The following is a 27,266-nucleotide window of genomic DNA, read 5'->3' on the forward strand; positions in this document are numbered from 1 at the left end:
TGGAAAAGGTGCACACATTTTTAATACTGCTGGAAGAGTACGAATAATACAGGAAGCACAGTTATTCAGATAAGACTAACTGGATTGGGGCAATGCTAAGAGTGATGCTGATATACCACTCTAGATTCTTTTCAAGTATGTGGCGGGGGTGCAGACATTTGCTTTTTCAAAAATATTTGAAATTGCAGGCATGGGAGGAGAGTGAAAAAGAGGCGGGAAGATTTTCAACCATGGAAACCAACACTGGCTCATAAAAGAAATCAGGGTACAATCTAATAGGATTAATTAAAAATCCAATGGGACCTAATAAAATTATGCAGCACTAATGTAAAACATATATGCTTTGTATTTCCATTAATTCTCTTTTTCATTTCATGATACTACGTATATTTGCTATAAAAAGAAATTTTATCTTCATCTACTGTAGTGTGAGCCAAACAGCAAAATGGCCTGTGACCTTTAGAAGGTGGGTAGGAGGGCACCCCTTGTATGAGCTTAGCTAAGGTTATCTGAACCAAATACCCTTGAAAATTGTGCCATGACTGCTGCTTCTGTCAGATTTAAGTTGTATAAGTTGTTATTCTAGCGGAAAAGCCCTCTGAAACAAGAATATACACAACCTAGTGGTGGAAAGTTACTTCACTGTGACATAGATGAATTTTTAAAAGATATCTTAAATAATTTTCAAAGATGGTTATTGTTTAATCACTTGCAAACATGCAACTATACTTCTCTGAAAATCTGTCCAGATCCACCTGCAACAGTACCTTATCTATGATTCAAAGGGTTCAAGTTTGGCCCCCAAGGAGGGCAGATTAGAATCAGAGATAAAGGTGGGGGACACCTGTAGTTTGAAAAAGCCCTGAGGTGATTCTGATAAGTCTTTTTCCACCCCTGCGTTGATTTTCACTCACTCACGTAACACAGCTGTCTCATTTTATAGATGAAAAACAAGGCCCAGAGTAGTTTCAAGGTTGTCCAAGGTTAAGATTCAAATCCAGGCCTCCTGAATTATAATCTACTTTTCTTTTTACTATATCACTGGCTTGGCTCACAATGTATGAAGATAATGCCACTTAGAGAAAAAAAGGTACATTTTTCTTTCCCCAAGGAACCTAAGGTTTACATGACTATCAAATAATTATTTCACTAAGTTTGGATCTTACTTTAAAAATGATTAAATAATTAAAATTTATGTGGCAGATACAAATATAAAATGAATGGAAGCTAATCCATGACTCATTACATCACTCTTAAATGCAGATTATAAAAACAAAAATTATATCTGTTGCCTGAAAGGAAAGGTGGGGTATTATATCCTGAGTGGGATGAAACAATTTCCTGTGTTGGTCATCATACTGAAAAATAATCTCTAAGGCCAGCGTCACAGAAGCCCCCAAATGAAACGAAGTTATAAAATGCTATTAAGTTGTAATCACTCTCTTGACCTTCCTTACTTCTTTTTGTATATTTGTTTTATAATCATATTAAGAAAAATTTCAGTGACTATGAAGCCAGAATCCCATAAAACCATACTCATGCTTCCTGACTTTATTGTTAAATATTCTGAAATAGAAACTTGAAATATTGATGAGAGTACATTTCTTTTCAAGTGTATGGAAAGCTGCCTGGACAACTACCATCAGTAAGTTGTAAGTACTGATTGAAACTTTCCTTGCACTTTGGGATAATATAAGAGGTCAAGGAAAAGGATCTGTATTTCTCAAAATACTTGACCATTTATTGCTTCTCTAAAAAGAAAAGGAAACCAACAGAAGGAGGGGAGGGGATAGTGGCAACTGATTTCTGGTAACCAGGCATGGCTAATACACCTAGGAGACAGAATACAGAGCTGCAAAGGGCGCCTTTGCTCAGTGTATGTGAATATCTGTACGCTCCCCCAACCCTTCTCATCCCTTTAAGAAAGATCCTTTTTTCTGTGTGGCAACCAGAGTACTGTAAAAGACAAATATGATTAGGAAATAATTATTTTGAGAACAGTTCACATTAGAACATGAAAAAGAAAAGTACTATGATCAACTTTATCTAGAGTAGTAAGATGTGACATCAGATGTTAAAAGCATATTTATAGTTCTATCAGTCCTTCGTAATAGCAACGGCTTCCTTATTTGATCTGAGAAGAAATTTTAGCAGTGAAATTGGGACAACATAGGATTTTTTGGGGGGGCTGCGTTGGGTCTTCGTTGCTGCATGCGGGCTTTCTCTAGTGGTGGCGAGTGGAGAAAAAGAAAAGGAAACCAACAGAAGGAGGGGAGGGACAACATAGGATTTTAATCTTCCTTAGTCATGCAGAAATGTTTCTACTTTTTTATACATGGGGGTTACTCTTCATCGTGCTATGCAGTGTTCTCACTGTGGTGGCTTCTCCTGTTGCAGAGCATGGGCTCTAGGCACGCGGGCTTCAGTAGTTGCAGCACATGGGCTCAGTAGTTGTGGCCCATGGGCTTTAGGATGTGTGGGCTCAGTAGCTGTGGCGCGCAGGCTTAGTTGCTCCGCAGCATGTGCGATCTTCCTGGACCAGGGATCGAACCCATGTCCCCTGCATTGGTGGGCAGAACGGCCCCATCAGGGAAGTCCCAGGACAACATAGGATTTTAATCTTCCTTAGTCATGCAGAAATGTTTCTACTTTTTTATACATATGGTATCTACTTTCCTGTTTTAAGTCTCCCTAGCCCTGGGAAGATGGGTGTTGCACTGCTGTTTTATGAAAGAAGTCCTATTTTCTATGTTTGACTAAATACAAGAGATTTAGAAGGAAGAGGTGTAAATAAAATCCAAGTTCCAACCCATTTAACACACACGTAAATGAGTTATGCTTTTGAAATGTCAACAGTTTCCTTCAGCAAAGGTTAGACATCAAATTTTGCCCTAAAAAATCTGAAAGGCACAAGAGCGGGCTTTAGTTCACACATTACAAAATAGAGACAGGCCAACAGGAGTTAACTCTAAATGAGTTAGTTAACTCTAAATGAGCACTTGCTCTGGGCCAGGCCTGTCCTACGTGTTGTGTATTTGTGGACTCATTTAATCCTCACGCAGACCCTACCATACGTCAGAATGGAGGCACAGAGAGGTTCAATAATTTGCCTCAATCTCTACAGTTTGTATGTGGTGAGGCTGGAAAAGACCCCAAGAGCCTCTCCCACCAGGCTATGCTACTCCCCAAGCAGGGTTGTGTTGACGGGGGTCTGCTGGGCATGGTACATCTTCTAACCTATATTCCTGAGACATCCCCAAGCCACGTGGTCTTTGTGGGTAGAAAAGAGACGAAAAGGCATGCTTTAAAGTTAATTTAAAAAAAAAAAATCAACAAAAATACCTGAGCATGACTTCTTTTGGCTGGGAGGAGGAGCGGGCCGCACGACTATCAGATATTTAGGCTCAGCATCTGGAAACAGTAACATTATTTATCAGTAAGATTCTTTGCGAACAAACAGAGTTCACGACAGCAAACCCATTCCTGACTCAGTGTTCCCAGCTTTAGTCAGCTTTAGTCATCGTAACCACAGCACGGGTGGGTGAGAGGGCCCAGGAATTCAGAAAGTTCAAATTTCTTGGGATAGTCCAGGCCATTAAGTTTTTAAAATGAAAATTAAATCCAGATTTTCAAAACCCCATGGACAGGAGTCAGGGAGAAGTCTTAAAAGAATTATGCTAGACACAGATTTCATGCCACATTTTCATCAGTCCTTTGCTCTGCGAAGAGACTTTTTTAAAAATCAGATCATATTTCTTTTGTTATCCTACTCCTCACAGAGGGTCAGTCTGGTGCTTCAAAGTCAGAGAAGGAAAATTATACTTGTGCAGGACATAAGAGTCTCACCTGTTGAATGATCTGAAATTGCTCACTTTCTTGGGAATCTGAATATTCATAACATCCTACCTATTTTTTTTATCCTGTTTGCATTTCAGTCTGTTATCACATCCAATCAATCATTTTCATGAACAATTTTTAAACAAAATCACAATTTAAGTTGGTATAATTTTCACCTAAAATATACCAATGGAAAATAGAGAATCTCTTTTAAAAAGATTGAGGTTTTATGAGGGAAATCTGTGGGCTGGTATCTTGACAATTTTAAGGTACACAGGTGTCTGTATTCATCAAAACATTGAATAGTAATGACAAGGTCCTACTGTATAGCCCAGGGAACTATATTCAATATCCTGTGATGAACATAATGGGAAAGAATATGAACAAGAATACGTGTATGTAAAACTGAGTGACTTTGCTGTACAGAAGAAATTAAACACAACATTGTAAATCAAATACACTTCAATAAATTTTAACAACCTAAAAATATAAAAATTAAAATGTGGACAGTAAAAAAAATAAAAATTAAAATATTTAGGTTTTAAATAAAATGATATTTAGACAATCAATATGTGTTAACTCAATCAGGGGCTGATAATTTATCAAAGTTTTTAAAATTGATGTTTTCAAGAGGAATGGTTGGGGCCTCCCTGGTGGCGCAGTGGTTGAGAGTCCGCCTGCCGATGCAGGGGACACGGGTTCGTGCCCCGGTCCGGGCCCAGCTGCTCCACATGCCGTGGAGCAGCTGGGCCCGTGAGCCATGGCCACTGAGCCTGCACGTCCGGAGCCTGTGCTCCACAACGGGAGAGGCCACAACAGTGAGAGGCCCACGTACGGCAAAAAAAAAAAAGAGGAATGGTTGGTCTATACACAGTGTATAAATAAGCCAAATACACTCTGGGCATATAAAATAGCATTTTATAAGCAGCTCTATTGGATTAATCAATTGATTGATGTGTATTATCTACAATATTTCTTCAGTAACTCTGGATCCTGGAACTTATTCTACACCACACTTTATCCGGATGCTGTAGTCAATCACAGTTCACTCCTACTTGCTCAGACGGAGCTCACGTCTTTGTTTTCTTTCAAACATCTCCCCTCCATGTGTTTGAAGCCCAAGGCTTTATGGGGCTGACCTCATTCTCAGCCAGAGACAACCTGGCCTTCAACCATGTTTAATGACTCAAGGCTTTGTCTTTTTCCTGGACACCTCACCAGGCCCTATTTGCTATAACCTGCTGCAGTAATTACCACTGCAAAAGATAAACCAGGTAACCTCTTGAATTGACCTCAGAGCTTTGCTCATCGATCGCACTGGTTCCTAATAACCACAATACAGATAAAGGAGCGTTCGCTGTGTTTCAGTCTCATGTGTTTGAAAGCATATCTTGCTTAGTGGAGCTTATATAAGGAAAAGCTCAACTTAAATCAAGTTCTCTAGTAACAACATAATAACCATTTCCTGATTTTATTTGGGATATAGAGCAATATAGGTATTAAGAAACTACTGTGTGTTGAGTACTTCCTATGTGCTGGATACATTATATTCATAATTTAGTTACTCCTCATGGCAATCCTACCTGACAAGAACTATTCTCATCCCAATTTGTAGATGAGGTCACTGAGGCAGGGTCAGCATGTACAGTCACACGAGCCCCATGTTCAGAAGGGTCCCACGCTTGGTTTAATATCCTGCTGTCACCATCATGAAATTCTTAATACTTTTATCTTTGAATTCATGTTTTATAAGGGCTGTCCAATGGGATAATGGAGCATGAGTGTGAGCAGAGCAGATGAGAACAATAATGCATGTCTGCACTTCCTTCCATCCATGTATAGCATTCTAGGTACCCATTAGCATAGCATTCCAAAGGGCCCATGTCGTGTGGGAGTCCAGTAAGACTCAAAGGTCAAATACGGTAAGCATATTATATCTACCACTGAGTAAGGGTCTGTGGAAGGGAAACTGACAGCCCTGTGAGGTCACACTTCCATTTGAACCGGAACTTGCTTCAAATGCAGAAAGAAGGCAACAGCATTTTAGGAAACAAAAATGACCGAAGAATCCTATCATGTCCTTTCTTATTCATGTTCCTTTCCTGTATTAGCAAGACACTGACGCTGAAAATTAGGACACAGAGGGAAAGGAAAAGCTAGAGAAACCCCTGCTTCCTTTTGTTTCCAGTTCTCCCTCACTCGTAAGTGGAAGGCAGAGGGTATTAGTATCAAAAAAGTTGAGTTCTGTGCATTTCCACTAGTGTGGCAAGAATAAAGTACGTATGCATGAACTACAAAATACAAATTGTGTCATTTTAGTGATTCTGCTTAGGACTTAAAGGATCTTACATTTGCATTTAAAACTAGCACTGCACAATATAAAGAAATACTAAGAATTTACTCGTCATTTTTCTTTACTTAAATGACCTTAAATAGCAAATAAAATAGCACCATGACAAGTTGAGAAACTGTGGAAAAAACTTTATATTTTAGTACATTTAATGACATTTTTTCCTGGTTTTTGAGCCATGGACCCTGTGTTTTTATTTTGCACTTGGCCCTGCAAATTATGTAGCTCTTAATCTTGTCCCCAAAATACCCTTTTAATAAGTCTCTGGAACTCACTTCTAGAAAACAAAGCTAAATCCCATTTTTCTTAAATTGTTCTCATTGTGGCAGAGTCTCTTAGAGTTAGCCTTTTATTTCCTTCCTTGATACACGTTAATTCAACTATACCTCAGTGTTTTTTTAAAAAAAGGTCTGAAATACAAGAAAAATAACACACATAGAAGCTAAAGACAGTGCCATGATCCGAGACATATGGTTACATGAGCAATTTAAACGTAATTTTTGTTATGATCACAGTCGCTCTGCATAGAGCATAGGCTGTTACAGCCAATTACAAATTGGAACAGATGTCGGGACTTGGGTGCATATGCTGGCTCTCACTCTCATTAAAAACTTCCAAATTCACGCATCTCAGTAGTCTTTACGCTCAGCTGGGAACACAGACGTGGAAAAATAGAACTGAAAAACAAGATTTCTATTTCTGTTCTGCACTATGAAATTCTTTGTGGATTTGTAGCAGCCTGGAAATATATACACTGTAGCCTGATCAGAAATTTTGGCAACACATGCCAAAATCAACTACTTTTTAGAGAATGTGTATTATTAAGAAATTTTAAGAAAATGTATAGAATGCAGTTACCTTGACAATTTTTCCATTCCTGACAATGTTGCAGACTAATTAAATCTAATTTGCTTCATATTTTGAATGCCCTGTGGTGGAGGATACAGACAGCTTCCTGTTTAAGGAAATCTACTATTGAAATTCTTTATAAAGTCCTAGATTTTTTGGTAACACAAATAATCTTCCCATACTCGCTCTGCTCAAAAAATCCTAATTCTCACATTTTTGTTAGGGGACATTTGCATTGCAAGCCACACTACTTCAGGATGGTGTCGTAGTGAGGTTTTTTCTCCTTTTCCTGCCATGAGAGTTTCCACAAAAGAAACAAAATAAGCCAGGATGATCCTAAAGGAAATCAAGTAAGGGACCTGAACAAACAAAATAATGTACTTTACCCCTGTCATCTTTTTAACAGTTTGGTTTCATCACAGACTAAATTTCTGGGTAAGAGCATGGACCCTGGAGCCTGCAATCAAATCTTGCTCAGCTAGTTGCTAGTACAAGGAAAAATACTTAACATCAGTGCACCTAGCTCCTCACATGCAAAATTGAAAACTCATAGTACCTGGGCTCATAGAGGTTTTAGTAATGATTATTCACAGAAAGTGCTAATTTAATGTTAGCAGCCATAATGATTTCTTAAAAGCAGAATTTTGTGTCCTAAGAGCCCTGAGGACATATTTTAAAAGGAAAATGTTCAAAACCGTTTTTGTTTTGTTTTTTTAAAGAAGATGTTGGTGGTAGGAGTTTATTAATTAATTTATTTATTTTTGCTGTGTGCGTCTTCGTTTCCGTGCGAGGGCTTTCTCTAGTTGTGGCAAGCGGGGGCCACTCTTCATCGCAGTGCGCGGGCCTCTCACTATGGCGGCCTCTCTTGTTGCGGAGCACAGGCTCCAGATGCGCAGGCTCAGTAGTTGTGGCTCACGGGCCCAGTTGCTCTGCAGCATGTGGGATCATCCCAGACCAGGTCTCGAACCCGTGTCCCCTGCCTTAGCAGGCAGACTCTCAACCACCGTGCCACCAGGGAAGCCCAAAACCGTTTTTTTTTTTTTTTTAAAGCAAGCAAAGATTTCAAAATGCAAAAATTTCACTAAAAAAGAAAATTACACCCCACCCTGACAAAGATTCTCTCTCTTGACCAAACTCTTACCAGGCTCTTCTGAGCTCTTGCTCAACTAGGCTCTGACATTTGGGCTTCTGTGTTCATTTCTGCATTGTCCAATTAGAGCAGAAATCCTGAGACCGTTGAGCCAGAATCCGCCATCTTCCATACTTGATTACACTTGGTATCCAATCAAGTTCCTCATCACCCTCCATCTCACAGATGATAACTGATCACCCTGGCCTGTCTTCATCAAGAACCCTGTTAGGTCAGTTTCGCCAGAATCCTCCCTGACCCCTGATGTTTCCTTTTAGTAATTTTCCATCCATTCACTCCTACTCTGCTCCTTAGCTATAATTCCCACTTTTCCTTATTATATTTGGAGTTGAGCCCAATTTCTCTCCCTCACTACAAGACAACACTGCAATTTTCCCTGTATCTATCACAAGAACCCCCTCCCCCTTGAATAAAGTCTTCCTTACCATCTTTAACAAGTGTCACTGAATAATTTTTCTTTAACAATACTTGCTCACAAATATCAATGCAAAAAATCCTGTAAAATATACTGACAAGCTGAATCTGGCAGCACATAATAGTACATTACAGCCAAGTGTAGTTTATTCCAGGAACGTAAAGAGAAAAGAAAGCACCGCTTTCCACAAGTGCTGAAAAGGCACTTGACAAAATTCAACATCAATTCTTAATTAATATGGATTTAATGGAATACTTCCTCAATATGATAAAACCTACTGTAAAATATCTGAACCACGTTTTTTAAACATGCAGGACCCTAAACATACATTTCTGTTGAGTAACTCCCTGGCTTTATCAGAATATTGAACCCTCATTATTCTGTCCCTTTTATTACTGAATATTTTTAAATGTTACACTAGGATTTTATTTTGTAACCTGCTTCAGCATTTTTATTGAGTGCCTGAGACATGGATTAGGAAAATAAACAAAGAATGATGTAACCAATTATATTACATATTCTTTTACTCCAATGATATAGGAATATATAAACCAAGGCAGTGGATTGGAAGCATTACTGGAATATTTACACCTGAAGCCAAGCTTACCAGAATTGTGAGTTAGAACAAACTTGCTTATGAAGGCCCCAGATTTAAGCTTCCATGTCCATTTCCCTCTTTGACTATCTCTTTACCAGATGTGGTAATCCTCATCAATCTTATTTTCATTTGTTCTTAGAGAGGATCACAAAAGCAACTATTTACAACTTAGCATGAGTGAATTCCTATTAATACACTACCCCTACTCATGATCTGTTCTATTTTAATTACATAAAAGACAAGCATATGTCCTCTACTAAATATATACATGGCATCAAGTAACCAATGGGGAGAATCTTTTGGCCTAGCACCCTTCCTAATTCCTTTCTTCTGTCCCTGAAATCACAATATACAAACAGCCACCTTCTCCATAAGCTAAAGACAGCTGGCTTGCAAACATCCTGTCAGAGACCAGATCTGTAGAGGGTGTGCAGGCTTTACTCTAGCAGGAGAGGGCCAGGCACCACTCTGCTCTCACCGTTTTGCTTTAAAGATCTGGGACCCTCTGGACTCAATCAGGGAAGGTGGACATCATCCCAGACACTGTTCAAGGCCCAGAGAGAAGTTTCAAAATCAATTTCCAAGTAACTTTGAGCCTATTAAAGACAGTCCATAAACACCTTTTGTCAGTAGTTAGGTTTATTTTTGATTAAAAAAAAAGGAGGCCAGACTGTTTCTATCGTGATTTGGACGTTTAAAAACAACACTGAGGGGGCTTCCCTGGTGGCGCAGTGGTTGAGAGTCCGCCTGCCGATGCAGGGGACATGGGTTCGTGCCCCAGTCCAGGAAGATCCCACATGCCACGGAGCGGCTGGGCCCGTGAGCCATGGCCGCTGAGCCTGCACGTCCGGAGCCTGTGCTCCGCAACGGGAGAGGCCACAACAGTGAGAGGCCCGCGTACTGCAAAATAAATAAATAAATAAAATACCTGGCTGAAGAGGGTCAGTGATTTAGAAGGAAACCCAGGGGAGCAGTGTTTCTAAAAAATGGCCTAACCACTGTTCATGCTGGCACAGAGTGATGTGGTAGAAAAACAAGGCTACCGATAGCTCTGAGTTGAAGGGTGAGGCATGAGAGTTGGATTCTCAAGGTGAAGAATATTTAGCAGTAATTTTTCTTTTGCTTACTTTCCTTTTAATATTTTTTTTAAAGTAATACACCTCTTCCTCCCCTAAACCCCAGTCTAAACATGAGAAGAAACATCAGACAAAACTAAACTGAAAGACATTCTACAAAATACCTAACCACGACTCCTCCAAACCATTAAGGTCATCAAAACCAAGGAAAGTCTGGGAGACTGAGTCTACAGGAGCCTAAGGGGACATGACTAGGTGTGATGTGGTGTCCTGCATGGGACTTTGGAATGGAACAAGATCTTAGGTTAAAATGGAGGAAATCAAATCAACTGTGGACTTTAGCTAATAATGTATCAATACTGGTTCCTTAGTTGTGACAAATGTACCATACTAACCTAAGATGTGAATAGGAGAAATTGAATGTCAAGTACACAGAAATTCTGTCTTATACTTGCAACTTTTCTTAAACATAAAGCTATTCTAACAAAGAATTTATTAAAAATAAAATCATCTGTTTTTACAAAAAATAGATAATATAAAATTTATGTATCGGGAGATGGCTTCAAGATGGCAGAGGAGTAAGATGTGGAGATCACCTTCCTCCCCACAGATACATCAGAAATACATCTACATGTGGAACAACTCCTACAGAACACATACTGAATGCTGGCAGAAGACCTCAGACATCCTGAAAACCATGTGGCTGACAGGGTTTTGGTGCTCCGGCCAAGTGTCAGGCCTGTGCCTCTGAGGCGGGAGAGTTGAGCTGAGGAAACTGGTCCACCAGAGACCTCCTGGCCCCATGTAATAGCAGTCGGTGAGAGCTCTCGCAGAGATCTCCATCTCAATGCTAAGACCCAGCTCCACTCAACAAACGGCAAGCGACAGGACTGGACATCCTACACCAAACAACTAGCAAGACAGGAACACAACCCCACCCATTAGCAGAGAGGCTGCCTACAATCATAATAAGGTCACAGACACCCCAAAACACACCACCGGACATGGCCCTACCCATCAGAAAGACAACATCCAGACTCATCCACTAGAACACAGGTACTAGTCCCCACCATCAGGAAGCCTACACAACCAACTGAACCAACCGTACCCACTGGGGGCAGACACCAAAAACAATGGGAACTACAAACCTGAAGCCTGTGCAAAGGAGACCCCAAACACAGTAAGTTAAGCAAAATGAGAAGACAGAGAAACACACAGCAGATGAGGGATCAAGGTAAAAACCCCTCAGACCAAATAAATGAAGAGGAAATAGGCAGTCTACCTGAAAAAGAATTCAGAATAATGATAGTAAAGATGATCCAAAATCTTGGAAATAGAATAGACAAAACGCAAGAAACATTTAACAAGGACCAAGAACTAAAGAGCAAACAAACAATGATAAACAACACAATAAATTAAATTAAAAATTCTCTAGAAGTAATCAATAGCAGAATAACTGAGGCAGAAGAACGGACAAGTGACCTGGAAGATAAAATAGTGGAAATAACTATCACAGAGCAGAATAAAGAAAAAAGAATGAAAAGAATTGAGGACAGTCTCAGAGACCTCTGGGACAACATTAAATGCACCAACATTCGAATTGTAGGGGTTCCAGAAGAAGAGGAGAAAAAGAAAGAGACAGAAAATATTTGAAGAGATCAGAGTTAAAAACTTCCCAAATATGGGAAAGGAAATAGTCAATCAACTCCAGGAAGTGCAGACAGTCCCATAGAGGATAAATCCAAGGAGAAACATGTCAAGACACATATTAATCAAGCAGTCAAAAATTAAATACAAAGAAAAAATATTAAAAGCAGCAAGGGAAAAACAGCAAATAACATACAACAGAATCCCGATAAGGTTAACAGCTGATCTTTCAGCAGAAACTCTGCAAGCCAGAAGGGAGTGGCAAGACATATTTAAAGTGATGAAAGGGAAAAACCTAAAACCAAGATGGCTCCACCCAGCAAGAATCTCCTTCAGATTCGACGGAGAAAGTAAAACTTTTATAGACAAGCAAAAGCTAAGAGAAATCAGCACCACAAAACCAGCTTTACAACAAATGCTAAAGGAAGTTTTCTAGGCAGGGAACACAAGAGAAGGAAAAGATCTATAACAACAAACCCAAAACAATTAAGAAAATGGTAATAGGAACATACATATTGATAACTACCTTAAATGTAAGTGGATTAACTGCTCCAACCAAAAGACAGAGACTGGCTGAATGGATACAAAAACAAGACCTGTGTATGTGCTGTCTACAACAGACCCACTTCAGACCGAGCAACACATACAGACTGAAAGTGAGGGGATGGAAAAAGATATTTGATGCAAATGCAAATCAAAAGAAAGCTGAGTAGCAATTCTCACATCAGACAAAATAGACTTTAAAATAAAGACTACTACAAGAGACAAAGAAGGACACTACATAATGATCAAGGGATCGATCCAAGAAGAAGATATAACAATTGTAAATATTTATGCACCCAACATCGGAGCACCTCAATACATAAGGCAAATACTAACAGCCATAAAAGGGGAAATCGACAGTAACAAAATAATAGTAGGGGACTTTAACATCCCACTTTCACCAATGGACAGATCATCCAAAATGAAAATAAATAAGAAAACACAAGCTTTAAATGATACATTAAACAAGATGGACTTAATTGATATTTACAGGACATTCCATCCAAAAACAACAGAATACACTTTCTTCTCAAGTGCTCATGGAATCTTCTCCAGGATAGATTATATCTTGGGTCACAAATCAAGCCTTGGTAAATTTAAGAAAGTTGAAATTGTATCAAGTATCTTTTCTGACCACAATGCTACAAGACTAGATATCAATTACAGGAAAAAATCAGTAAAAAAAAAAAAAAAGTACAAACACATGGAGGCTAAACAATACACTATTAAATAACCAAGAGATCACTGAAGAAATCAAAGAGAAAAGCAAAAAATACCTAGAAACAAATGACAATGAAAACATGATGACCCAAAACATATGGGATGCAGCAAAGGCAGTTCTAAGAGGGAAGTTTATAGCAATACAGTCTTACCTCAAGAAACAAGAAACATCTCAAATAAACAACCTAACCTTGCACCTAAAGCAATGAGAGAAAGAAGAACAAAATAACCCCAAAGTTAGCAAAGGAAAGAAATCATAAAGATCAGATCAGAAATAAATGAAAAAGAAATGAAGGAAATGATAGCAAAGATCAGTAAAACTAAAAGCTGGTTCTTCGAGAAGATAAACAAAATTGATGAATCATGAGCCAGACTCATCAAGAGAAAAAAGAAGACGCATATCAACAGAATTAGAAATGAAAAAGGAGAAGTACAAACTGACACTGCAGAAATACAAAGGATCATGAGAGATTACTACAAGCAAATGTATGCCAATAAAATGGACAACCTGGAAGAAATGGACAAATTCTTAGAAAAGCACAACCTTCCAAGACTGACCCAGAAAGAAATAGAAAATATAAACGGACCAATCACAAGCACTGAAATTGAAACTGTGATTAAAAATCTTCCAACAAACAAAAGCCCAGGACCACATGGCTTCACAATTCATAATATCAACATTTACAGAAGAGCTAAGAAACACTTATCCTTCTCAAACTCTTCCAAAATATAGTAGAGGGAGGAACACTTCCAAACTCATTCTACGAGGTTACCATCACCCTGATACCAAAACCAGACAATGATGTCAGAAAGAAAGAAAACTACAGGCCAATATCACTGATGAACATAGATGCAAAAATCCTCAACAAAATACTAGCAAACAGAATCCAACAACACATTAAAAGGCTCATACACCATGATCAAGTGGGGTTTATCCCAGGAATGCAAGGATTCTTCAATATATGCAAATCAATCAATGTGATAAACCATATTAACAAATTGAAGGAGAAAAACCATATGATCATCTCAATAGATGAAGATAAAGCTCTCAACAAAATTCAACACCCATTTATGATAAAAACCGTCCAGAAAGTAGGCATAGACGGAACTTACCTCAACATAATAAAGGTCATATATGACAAACCCACAGCAAACATCATTCTCAATGGTGAAAAATTGAAACCATTTCCTCTAAGATCAGGAACAAGACAAGGTTGTCCACTCTCACCACTATTATTCAATATAGTTTTGGAAGTTTTAGCCATAGCAAAAAGAAATAAATAGGAATCCAAATAGAAAATGAAGAAGTAAAGCTGTCACTGTTTGCAGATGACATGATACTAAACATAGAGAATCCTAAAGATGTTACCAGAAAATTACTAGAGCTGATCAATGAATTTGGTAAAGTAGCAGGATACAAAATTAATGCACATTAATATCTTGCATTCCTATATAGTAATGATGAAAAATCTGAAAGAGATATTAAGGAAACACTCCCATTTACCATTGCAGCAAAAATAAAATACCTAGGAATAAACCTACCTAAGGAGACAAAAGACCTGTATGCAGAAAACTATAAGACACTGATGAAAGAAATTAAAGATGATACAAACAGATGGAGAGATATACTATGTTCTTGAACTGGAAGCATCAACATTGTGAAAACGACTATATTACCCAAAGCAGTCTACAGATTCAATGCAATCCCTATCAAACTACCACTGGCATTTTTCACAGAACTAGAACAAACAATTTCACAAGTTGTATGGAAACACAAAAGACTCGAAATAGCCAAAGCAATCTTGAGAAAGAAAAATGGAGCTGGAGGAATCAGGCTCCCAGACTTCAGACTATACTACAAAGCTAAAATAATCAAGACAGTATGGTACTGGCAGAAAAACAGAAATATAGATCAATGGAACAGGATAGAAAGCCCAGTGATAAACCCACACACATATGGTCACCTTATTTTTGATAGAGGAGGCAAGAATATACAATGGAGAAAAGACAGTTCAATAAGTGGTGCTGGGAAAACTGGACAGGTACATGTAAAAGAATGAAATTAGAACACTCCCTAACACCATACACAAAAATAAACTCAAAATGGATTAAAGACCTAAATGGAAGGCCAGACACTATAAAACTCTTAAAGGAAAACATAGGCAGAACACTCTATGACATAAATCACAGTAAGATCCTTTTTGACCTATCTCCTTGAGAAATGGAAATAAAAACAAAAATAAACAGGACCTAATGAAACTTAAAAGCTTTTGAACAGCAAAGGAAACCATAAACGAGACAAAAAGACAACCCTCAGAATAGGAGAAAATATTTGCAAACGAAGCAGCTGACAAAGGATTAATCTCCAAAGTTCACAGGCAGCTCACGTAGCTCAATATCAAAAAAACGAAACAACCCAACCCAACCCTTGGACAGAAGACCTAAATAGACATTTCTCCAAAGAAGATATACAGATTGCCAACAAACACACAAAAGGATGCTCAATATCACTAATCATTAGAGAAATGTAAATCATAACTACTGTGAGGTATCAGCTCACACCAGTCAGAATGGTCATCATCGAAAAATCTACAAACAGGGCTTCCCTGGTGGCGCAGTGGTTGAGAGTCCGCCTGCCGATGCAGGGGACACAGGTTTGTGCTCCGGTCCGGGAAGATCCCACATGCCACAGAGCAGCTAGGCCCGTGAGCCATGGCCGCTGAGCCTGCGCGTCCAGAGCCTGGGCTCCTCAACGGGAGAGGCCACAACAGTGAGAGGCCCACGTACCGCAAAAAAATAAAAAAATAAGTACAAACAATAAATGCTGGAGAGGGTATGGAGAAAAAAGAACCCTCTTGCACTGTTGGTGGGAATGTAAATTGATACAGCCACTATGGAGAATAGTATGGAGGTTCCTTAAAAAACTAAAAATAGAACTATCATATGACCCAGCAATCCCATTACTGGGCATATTCCCTGAGAAAACCATAATTCAAAAAGAGTCATGTACCACAATGTTCACTGCAGCTCTATTTACAATAGCCAGGACATGGAAGCAATCTAAGCATCCATCAGCAGATGAATGGATAAAGAAGATGTGGCACATATATACAATGGAATATTAGCCATGAAAAGAAACGAAATTGAGTTATTTGTAGTGAGGTGGATGGACCTAGAGACTGTCATACAGAGTGAAGTCAGAAAGAAAAATAAATACCATATGCTAACACATATATATGGAATCTAAAAAAAAAAAAGGTTCTGAAGAGTCTAGGGGCAGGACAGGAATAAAGACGCAGATGTATAGAATGGACTTGAGGACATGGGGAGGGGGAAGGGTAAGGTGGGATGAAGTGAGAGAGTGGCATGGACTTATGTACACTACCAAATGTAAAATAGATAGCTAGTGGGAAGAAGCCGCATAGCACAGGGAAATCAGCTGGGTGCTTTGTGACCACCTAGAGGGGTGGGATAGGGAGGGTGGGAGGGAGATGCAAGAGGGAGGAGATATGAGGATATGTGTATGTGTATAGCTGATTCACTTTGTTATAAAGCAGAAACTAACACACCATTGTAAAGCAATTATACTCCAATAAAGATGTTAAATTAAATTTATGTATCAATGAGTCAAAGGAAGCTCCCTCACAAGCCCCAGGGATGCAAAAGCAGTGTCATTAATCAGCAGCTTTATTCTTTCTTAGATTTATATAAAATAGTGGTATGATTTATAGTTAAAGGTACTTTAGGATTTGATAAGCTAAGGTAACTATTTTATTGGCAATCAATGTGGCATATCATAAGACTTCTATTAAGTACAACATCATCCACAAAACCTGAAAAAAAAATCTATGGTCATGGAAATCTCCATATAGAAATTTATTAGTTTTTCTCTGCATCTGCAAGCATCCACATGCCACACTTAGCTGTAATCTGACCTGAGGGGTACAATCCAAATTTAAGTATTCCCTTTATCTTCTAACATTTGGCAGACAGCTCCTGTGCCTTATTTCATCAACACTGAGTAATGTCTGTTTGAAAATTACCCTTGAAAAGCCTCCTTCTGTTTTAAGCCCAGGCAGAGAGTCCCACTCGTGGGCTATTCAGTTCTTAAAAAGCACAATCTTAAGTGCGGCCACTTTGCGGGTAAGCAAACAGAGCTTCAGGGGGGCCCTTGGTGCTGCAGTTCTGTCTCAGCTGCCTTGCCCGTGCTGCAGACACTGTTCCCTCACCTGCTGGTCCATGAAGGAGGGCTGGAAGAGAGCAGTCTCGCTGAGAGAGGGGTGCAGTCTGGTGAGGGGGTTGGAAGGTAAAAAGACCATAAAATGCTACTTGTCTACTCATGGCTTGAAAGGCTACTCTAAGCAGTTGTAAATTTCAGTCCTGTAACCAACCTTGCTCCCTGTGCCCACCCCCATTCTCACATTCCGGTGACAAGTAAGGATAACAAATTGACACCACAGCAGCAAACTGCTTTCAGCAATGGGGTACAAATGATTTGTATTTGCGGTACACGGGCCTCCCACTGCCGTGGCCTCTCCTGTTGCGGAGCACAAGCTCCAGACGCGCAGGCTCAGCGGCCATGGCTCACGGGCCCAGCCGCTCCGCGGCATGTGGGATCTTCCCGGACCGGGGCACGAACCCGCGTCCCCTGCATCGGCAGGTGGACTCTCAACCGCTGCGCCACCAGGGAAGCCCATATGATTTGTATTTGAACCGAAGTCCACATCCATTCTGAAGCCTGGTTACTAGAAAATGAGAAGCTCAAATATCACTGAGGTAACAGATGTATCCTGTCAAAAGGTAGCGTTAACAAAGCTCACCACAAAACACATCTGTAATAATTAAGTAACCCTAAAGTAATTACATATTAACAAGCTCTAACAGTGGCCCTTGATAGTCTTGACCAACTCAGGAATATCACTGACATCCTTTCAGGACGTTCAGTGTCCCTTTTGGAAAAACACTACTGGGGCATTTTTCTGGAAAACTGGGGAAATCCTGCTAAGTCATAGCTTTGCAAAGCCTCATGGAAGCCAGAAGTCCAAATAGAAGACAGTAGTTATAAGTAGTGCCAGTTCTGCTCTAAATTTACTATGCTTACTGAATTTATGAATACAGAAGTTTAGCAATTTTTAATAAATCACTAAGTAGATTACTAGTACCCTGCCCTTAGCTGTACATAAAAATGAACGTCTATAGCATCATAAATCATCACAGATAAAAGTCCTCCACCTTTTAGAGTATTTCTAAGCCTCTGCAGGAAGATGTGGGCTGAGGATCACGTGGGATCTGGCCCAGATTCAGTTCATATTTTGTTCATTTCTGTACCTTTAAACCTAGAAACACAGTAATTGCACAACAAACATTTTCTGAAAGAATGAACGAATCTTTTTCTCTACCCCTTTATTGCCTGGGGCTGGAGTAAAGATGGAGGAAGTTTGATGCTTTGCAGAAAGGAAAGAAAAATAAGTATAGGTCTGGGAAATAGCTGTCAGCAACAGCAAATAATCTTTTGAAAAGCAGGTAAACTTCAACCACTGAATTCGTCTTTGAGGAGCCTATCTGTAGAACTGATATTTTTTTCCTTTGAAGTTCTTTCTTATAAATAGTATGTGGTTTTGTGTGTAAGGATAATCCTTACCTTTCACCTGAAAAGTAATTTAAGCCAAATTTTAAAGGAAATCCTACTAATCACTGTTCAGGCCTTATTTCTGTTAAACATTACAAAATCACTTGGAAAATGAACAAATGCCCATTTTGACGAAGCATTCTGCTGTGCCCTGGGGCTCCGAGACAGTTCTGGTTTCTCTCAGCCCTTAAAAGGCAGCCTGAGGGCCCTGGCGCCCAAGCAGGGTGGGACAATGGTGAAGGTTAAACAATCCATAAAAGGCGCAGCCACCTTGGACCGCAGAGCAACTGCTAATGCAAAAATGACTAGGAGCATCTGCCATTGGTGGGATTCTAGAATGTTCAGTCATAGACCACAGAAGGGAGCTGACATGAAGCTCATGTTGGTATGTATGTTCAGAACAGATGGCAGCAGTGAGAAGCAGCCCCTCATCTCTGTGCTGCAGAGTGAAGCCTCTAAATAAGAGATGACAACCCAGCTTTGATGAGAAGAGAGGGCGTGGAAAAGGTGGAGGTGGAAGGAAGAGGTTCAAAGGGGCTTTTCCTAAACACTGTCAGGTGGACCCCCGAAAGCTCTGCCACACTCCTTCACTCTTCAGTTTGCTGTCTGGAAGGAAAGATGCACCCTTTTTCCAAATAGAGGAGCATTTCAACGACAGATTTCAATGTGGAAAACATTGCTGAAAACTTTTCCTGAGAGTTTTCCTATAATTTCGGTGAGAGCTGCGGAGGCGAAGCTACTGAAAATACACACTTTGCCTGGTGCTTACTACGTAAGTTTATGACCCCAATCAATGCAAAAATCAAACGATGGATCTGCTATTTTAAAAGTAACATTAAAGACACCAAAATATAAAACATTTTCTCTCTTTCATGGACTCTGTCTTGACCTGTCATGGTATTTACTGGCTATTTCATGTTGTGCCCTGCGGAGGCGTGCAAACCCTCACCTCCCCCCATCCCCTCTCTCCTGACTGTGTGGGACCCTTTCCCACCAGAGGCAGCCTCAGCATCAAAGCACCTTACCCCACACCTTAGCCCCCAGGGCAAAAAAAGCCAGTCTCCCTTTCCCAAAGGCCCACCATCAGAACCCATAGACCCCAAGGGATTGTAACCTCAGTCCTGGGACAGAGCTACCTGAATGGGGGTGGGAAAGAAGCTAACGCACTGTGCCACTGCCAGCCAGTGCGGGGACTGCTGCCACCACATCCCGCCAGATGTCACCAAGGGGGGGAGGTGCCCACCAGACCCTCCCTGCATCCACACCCAAGCCCCTGCGGAAGGTGGAGGGCAGTAGTAGTTGCTAAGTGGAGGTGGGAAGAGGAAGGCCTACAGCAGCAGGTGGGGGACCAGGCAGTTGAGAAGCAAATTAAGGGAGGGAGTGGCAGACAAAGACAAGAGCCCAGGCGCCAAGCCCTCAGCACACACACCGTTGTCCCATCCCACCTCACTGATGAGATAAAACTGAAAAGTAAGCTTACTAAAATTTCCAAGACAGCAAAGCATTAAACTTCACTGCAGGGCTCCTCTGAGTGCACTGGTCACATGCCCAGGAAGCCACACTCGACCTGCCCCTCCATCCCCAATCCCTCCCCGCATCCTGACCACAACCCAGATGGACCAGGTAATTACTCATTTCCTGTCATCCTGGCGTTCAGTCTGGAGCTTCTCACTCAGCCACTGTCCCAAGCTAACCCTGCCTCACTTGCAAGCACTGACAAATTCTCTCCCTGACCCTGGAAACCAATACTTGAACTCTTTCTCCTACCACTTGCTGCCACAGCCAGTACCCATCCTTTCCTGGCTTAGAGACCTGTTAGACGTTAAAACTGTTGACTTCATTGCCGGTAGTTCTTTCCTTGCCTGCGTTTTATATGTGCACCCCACAGAGAAATTCAATGTAGGGTGTTGTTTGTGAACTTGTTTAATGTTTGGCAAGGGCTTGCTCTTGTTGGAGAGCCTGCACACACACACATTTTCCAGCGAGTGCATCAGGTTTTTAATGTTATCTCTACAGGAAATATGACTGAAAAGTTGGGACTTTGGATATTTTCCTTTCAAATAATAAAGCTAGATCATGTTAACTATTAGGTGGTAAACCAGAGCCTTCAAATCGGCAAGGTGTTTTCTTTCTTTTTAAATGCTCAGTCAGCGTTACCATGCGGGGGTTGAGGGGTCAGGAATAATTCCCAGGAGACGAGTTTGTACGTAGGGTTCAAAGGTTACATAACACTTAGACGCCATGGGGAAAGCACTATGGCATGGTAGTCAAATGCACCGGCTTTAGAGCCAGCCTGCCACCTGCAGACTCCTTCACTTCTCAGGGATTTACTGTCTTCATTGGGAAGAAGAGGATGCTAATAGTAGCTGCATCAAGGGGTTGCTGTGAGGAATCAATGACCCATCTCTGTAAAGCCCTTGGCCCAGCATGTTGTAGGTGCCCAATGACATTAAAGCATCAGCTCGTGGGTTGGTGAAAACTTCCACTCCAGCATTTGGTGAGCAGCTACTATGCCCTCAGCCTCGTTCGTGAAATGCATCAGGCAAACCTGTGGCAAACCTCTTCTCCTTGAGCAGTACCCCCAGTGGCAGAGAAAAGGCTGAGCTATTAGCTTGGAATCAGGTGATGAAAGACTGGGGGACGATGCTAAGAATTCAAGGCTTTCTCCCATGTGTGTATTATGCACATAATTTTTCAACTAAACTGGAACACTTTTGAGAGAAATGGGAGCGTCATTAATAATTAAGCCAGAACAGCAGGTGTAAACCATAACCAGGCCTGAGAAATAGGGTAGAGTCAACGCTGTAAGCCAGTTACATCATTTTTTTTCTCCTAGAGATTTCTACCCCAGGCAAAGAGGGACTTTATTGTGTTGACTGGGAGACCTGCCCAGCAAACTCCCAGCAAATTCTGGGGAGTCATTTCCTACACGCACAGATCTATTGACCCTGATCATGGAGTACACGAGGGATGGTGAGAGTCAGCTCTCACCCTGAGCAGCTGTTTGGTTGGTGAGACAAGACTAGTGAAAACAAAAACAAAATCATGAAAATGGAACAATCCAAACCAGAATGTGACTAAATGCTGGCGCTCGCGGCATAGCACTTCAGACGGGATCAGTATGTGACAGAGTGTTGTGTCCAGAGAAAGTAAAATGTTTAAGGAAATAATATATGGGTAGTTAGGAAACTAGGATTTGATTGTAGTCCTTGGTTTTGAGATGCATTCCTAAAAGTAAAGGAAATTACAAAGTCTAAACATTATCTAGGATCTGTCCCAGATAACCCTCTAATTTATCCTCCTATTGGCAGCTATCTTTCTAAGACCACTTCTCATCAACAAGCCTCTTGCCATAAATCTGGGACAGGGTATACTTTTGACCCATGACAAAAGGGCCATACGCTATTTGGGGGAACCCTTCTAGAAATAATTAAGAATAAATTTTTTAAAGTTAGATTTTGGTCTCAGTGCACTGTGCAATACCTTTGAAAAAAATTGTTGTGCTTTATATAAGAATATTGAGTTTCTTTTATTGTATTTCCAAGAAATGATAAATTTGGAGACAGTTTATCTATTGTTTGGTGAGATCAGGAAGACCATGGAAACATTATAGTTGAATCCGATAGAAAAAATAGAACTTTGAAAAGATGTTATCTTTTTTTATAAAAAATAGAACTTTGAAAAGATGTTATCTTTATCTTAAAACAGGTGAAATAGGCATATGTTATCAAACAAGGCTTTTCTGTTATAAACTCATGGCGAATTGTTTCAGTGGTGGCATAACATTTATTAAGAAATTGGTACCCACTAGGCCAATTTCTTTAAAAATTCCCCTTTGAAGCTTACTCAAGTTCTGCTAAATTTTGCACCTTGGAGGAAAATAAAGTGATTCTGAGATTCCTATTATTTTAATGAAAAATCTGGATTAATCTTGACTATTTAAAGCCAAATACTTCCCAGTGATAAAACCATTTCCAGAGAAAGAACTAAGTAAGAAATAGTTTTAAACAGAAGAGAAAAAAGCATCTTAAATGTGACCCACAGCTGTTTCAGACTTCCTGGGTCTCTCCCTTGACTCTCACCCATTCATTCATTCATTCATCATGCTTCTAAATTATGACAACATTGGACTTGAAAAAGAAATCTAAGGCTTCTAGGGTCCTTAGCTCCTGGGAGTTTTCTATTTGTATAGAGTCTGGGAACAGACTAGATACACCAAAATAAAAACAAATAGCAATTTATTAAGAATGATGGTCAAAGAAAATGCTTAGCCTCTAGGATATTCACGGAGAGAGATAAAAATGTTGCCTTCCTTGGCCAGATATGGCCTTAGGAAGAGTAGGGGCAGTAGGGCTTGACAGGGCAGCTTACAATAAAGAAAGATGATGTTGGTGGTATGGGTAGAAGAGACCAAGTTTTGGGGACATAGGAACTGCTTTACATATTTTAACTCATTTAAACCTTAATGAGTTAGGTAGCCAATGGCTCCTTCCATGATACATGGCCTTTCTGTCTGTTTACTACTTAAAGGACATTATAAAAAAAAAAGAAGTAAATAAAATAAAGGACATTATAGAAGCAACAAATCAAGGGCTTGTGTGTACTTTCCGCTGTAGAAGAACAGATAAAATTCCCTACGTTTTGAGAGGCGGTAGAGTGCAGTGTTTCAGAGCTCAGGTTCTTGAGCCAGACTTCCTGGGTTCAAACCCTGGTGCTATTTACCATCTGAGGCACTTTGGGAAGTTTACTTAAAACTCTCAGAGGTTCAGTTTTCTTATGTGTAAAAGGGCACTAATACTACTACCTACCCCTGCATAACTATCATATCTCTCATCTGCATTTTGGGACTACCTTGTATTCACCGCAGGAGGCTATTTTGCTCTTTCCACTCAGTCTCTTGCTAATTCTGCCAGAGATGAGGAGAACTTAGCTGGCTTCAATGGCTGACACTGTATCTTTTCTTCCTGTTAGTTTACCTTGCCCATTTTCACTAGTTATTTTTCAGCTTAATTAATTCCTTATATAGTTCCTTCAGTTATTTTCAACCTCCAATTTTTCTTCAGTGAATCCACCATCACCTTCCTTGTGGCACTTACAATAAATATTCACTCGTTTTTTGTCATTAGGTAATATTTATCCTTCCCTGTAGTAAACAGTAGAATATCTATTATTTTGTATTTCATCCCACTTCCATAAACATGAATAGAGCATGCTTAAATATTTTTATGATGAAGAGAAAAGGACAGCTGAAGTTCTAAGGGCTGCAAGGATGAGAGAAAATTGTGCATTTGCTCTTGCTTTCTATACAAATGTAAAAATTAAGGGTAAAACTTGTAAGGGGTGTTAATAATATAGAGAAATATAAATTGCACTTATAAGCATATAATTTTCATATCTGAATCATTGTAAATAAATTTTATTCAAAAAAATTTTTAATTAATTTTCCCCAGTGAAATAAAAGCAAGAAATGTCAGAATAAGAAACTGATGATTGAAGTTTGGCCTGAACTTGTTAAGATAAAACTACCATCCGTTAAAATAAATGAAACAGTGGCAAGGTCTTATTTTGATCTATATTTAGTAGGAGAGGTCAAAATTCTTGCCATGTTCTTGCTAAAAATTGCTTTGTAAGACAGAGACAAGAAAAGTGAAATCTAGGGATGCCAAACCCTTTCAGCTGTTTCTTGCAAAGATTCACCTTCTCCTTTGGAGGCCACGGCTGTGAAACTCTAATAAGAGTCACCTGACAACACTATTCAGCCAATTGCACTGAAAGGGAATCCCCCCTTTAGGACTAAAAGACGGTGACTATGGAAGACACTTGTGTGTGCGCCAAGAGTGCTGTGTCACTGTCTTAGCTTTTGCTTCTTTGGTTTCTTAATCAGTTTGGGGAGTTATCCTTTCCAAGAAAACACTTCTTAGTTGCGATAGACAGTAGTATGGTTACTTCTTTTCAGTTACTGACAGCTCTGCTAAAACAATCTACCTCTGCAATTTTACTGACGCTGCATCCTCCAATAAACAACACAGAAAATGAAAGCACAGGACTATTACTTAGACTAAGGTTTTTTAATCTAAGCGCTAAAATCTTAGAGCTGACCAAAACTTTACCAGTGATTTAGTCCATTCATTATTAGCAACTGAAACAAAGCTCAGAAAGTTCGGTATATTATCTAAAACCACTCAGTTTGTTATAATAGCAACTAACAAAAATTATAAAACATACCTACTCTGTGCTAGGGTTTATGTTAGTCTTATCATAATTTATAGTCTTCACAAATAACTTATAGTCTTCACAACACTCCTGAATGATTATTTTTCTATTTTATAGATGAAAAAAATGAAACTGAGAGAAGTTCAATGACTTACCCAGAACTACTCCATAGTAAGTAGTTGTGTTGAGTTTGAACCCAGGTCCGTCTCCCTGAAAACATACATATTCTTTCCCCACATGGTGCTGCCTCTCCAGGCAGAGAAGGATCTTTCCTAGAATGTAGATATTAGCATTCTGGTCCAGGATCTCTCCAGGGCAGAGCACCTCAGGGCTATCGGTATCGCGTCCGCCTCCTCCCTAGCAGGAATCACTCTGAGGGGTTACCGGCAAGATGGCAACCAGGGCGAGTAACTGAGAGGCTCAGTGTGAGAAACTCGCTCTCTTAGGGCGGTGAATGTAAAGGTTAGCAGCTGTGAGAACATGAGGATTAAGCAATTTGCCCTCTTAGATCCCTTTGAAGTCCTAACACCTGGTTGGAAGACAAATCCTTAAGTCAGAATTCCTGGTAGTGATAAACATATATGACTTTTTTCCAATTTAAGCTTTTCTTGCAGTAAGGATACTAAAATAACTCCTTAACTTGCTCTACAAAACAGATGGAATGTAACTTTTTCCTTCCCAGGTGACGTTGATTAAAGTATTTTCAGAGGTCAAGAGAACATCATGAAGTATGAGTCTATAAAGATTCAATGTCAAAAAATTCTCATTTTTTTCCTTTTTTGGATGTTTGCAAAATTACCAACAGCTGAACATAAAAGTAACAAAGCAAAAATTGAATGTGTAAGCCAGAAATGAGAACATTCATGATGTGGGAAAAAAAGGTTATGGGAAACTAGCAGATCTATTATGTAAGAATCATATTTTAGCACATCATTGCAGGACTCAAGGCCATTAATGGTTATTAATAGTCACCTGGGAAAATACTACTTTTTCTACTGCTCCAATTAATCTACAAAAATCTTAGAAGATTCTACAGAAGTAAAAGTTTTACAGACGTTTCATATGAATTTTAATTTCCAAAATAGCAAAAGGGAATATTTTATGGTTTTTATTTTTACATGTAAGAGCAGCAAGTGACTTTTGAAAATACCTCTGTCAATACTAGATAGATAGATATTAAAATAAATGTAGAAATGCTTCTAAATGATTATTTAGTAGGAGTCTTAGTCCACATATCACTAAACGTTAACTTCAATATTTCTGAATGATCAACAGCTTCTCACTTCAGTGGTGGGATCTTTTAAACACATCAAGAAGTGGAATGAGTCAAACAAAGTGACACTTAATATTTGTTTCGAAAACGAAAGTAAGTTACAATATCTGGGTATAGTTTGGTGCAACTGAAGAAATACTACTATCCTCTTACAGAATAAAGTAAGAAGAGGGGTTATAAGTGACACTTTTTTTCCATAAAGAAATAAAAATTCTTTGCTCTTGCAACTTGGACCCAAGGGATTTCAACTCATCACTTTATGATCATGAATTCACTAACATGCCCACAGCACATCTGTGAAAAATAGACTTTATTACTGTTTTACAGATGAACAGAATTGAGAATGACCATACTGTAAATTGGTAGCAGAAAGGGAATAGAATAGAGACACAAATTTCAAACATACAGTCTGTGCCAGGCAGAATAATAGCCCTCAAAGACTGCCCACATCCTCATCTTCAGGACATGTGAATACCTTAGGTTACATGACACAGGAGAATTAAGGTTGCAGATACAATTAAGATTGTTGATCCACTGACCTTAAAATGTGGAGAGTAGCCTGGATTATCCAGGTGGGCTCAATATAATCATGAGGATCCTTAAAAGTGGAAGAGGGAAGGCAGAAGAGATCAGAGTGATGTGGTGTGAGCAATGTTTGACCCAATGTTGTTGGATTTTTTTTTATTGAAGTATAGTTGATTTATAATATTATATTACTTTCAGGTGTACAGCATAGTGATTCAGTATTCTTACAGATTATACTCCATCAAAAGTTATTATAAAATAATGGCTATAATTTCCTCTGCTGTATGATATATCTTTGTTGCTTTTCTATTTTATACGTAGTAGTTCATATCTCTTAATCCCTTGCTCCTGCTCCCTTTCCTTTCCCCTTTGGTAACCACTAGTTTGTTTTCTATATCTGTGAGTCTTTTTCTGTTTTGTGTGTACATATATATATATATA

General features: G+C 39.5%; 1 protein-coding gene across 3 annotated transcripts in view; it reads right to left on the reverse strand.

Moving 5' to 3' along the window:
* Positions 1-27,266, reverse strand: part of ABI3BP (ABI family member 3 binding protein) — a 260,060-nt gene that overhangs the window by 166,198 nt on the left and 66,596 nt on the right. For all 3 annotated transcript variants that reach the window (XM_024759291.1, XM_024759292.1, XM_024759293.1), the window contains exon 3: positions 3,343-3,411. In XM_024759291.1, coding sequence (XP_024615059.1) covers positions 3,343-3,411 — 69 coding nt within the window. The remainder of the gene's footprint in view (positions 1-3,342; positions 3,412-27,266) is intronic.

This window comes from Neophocaena asiaeorientalis, unplaced genomic scaffold, assembly GCF_003031525.2.
Source record: "Neophocaena asiaeorientalis asiaeorientalis breed wild unplaced genomic scaffold, Neophocaena_asiaeorientalis_V1.1 scaffold197, whole genome shotgun sequence".
In the NCBI taxonomy this organism is placed as follows: domain Eukaryota; kingdom Metazoa; phylum Chordata; class Mammalia; order Artiodactyla; family Phocoenidae; genus Neophocaena; species Neophocaena asiaeorientalis.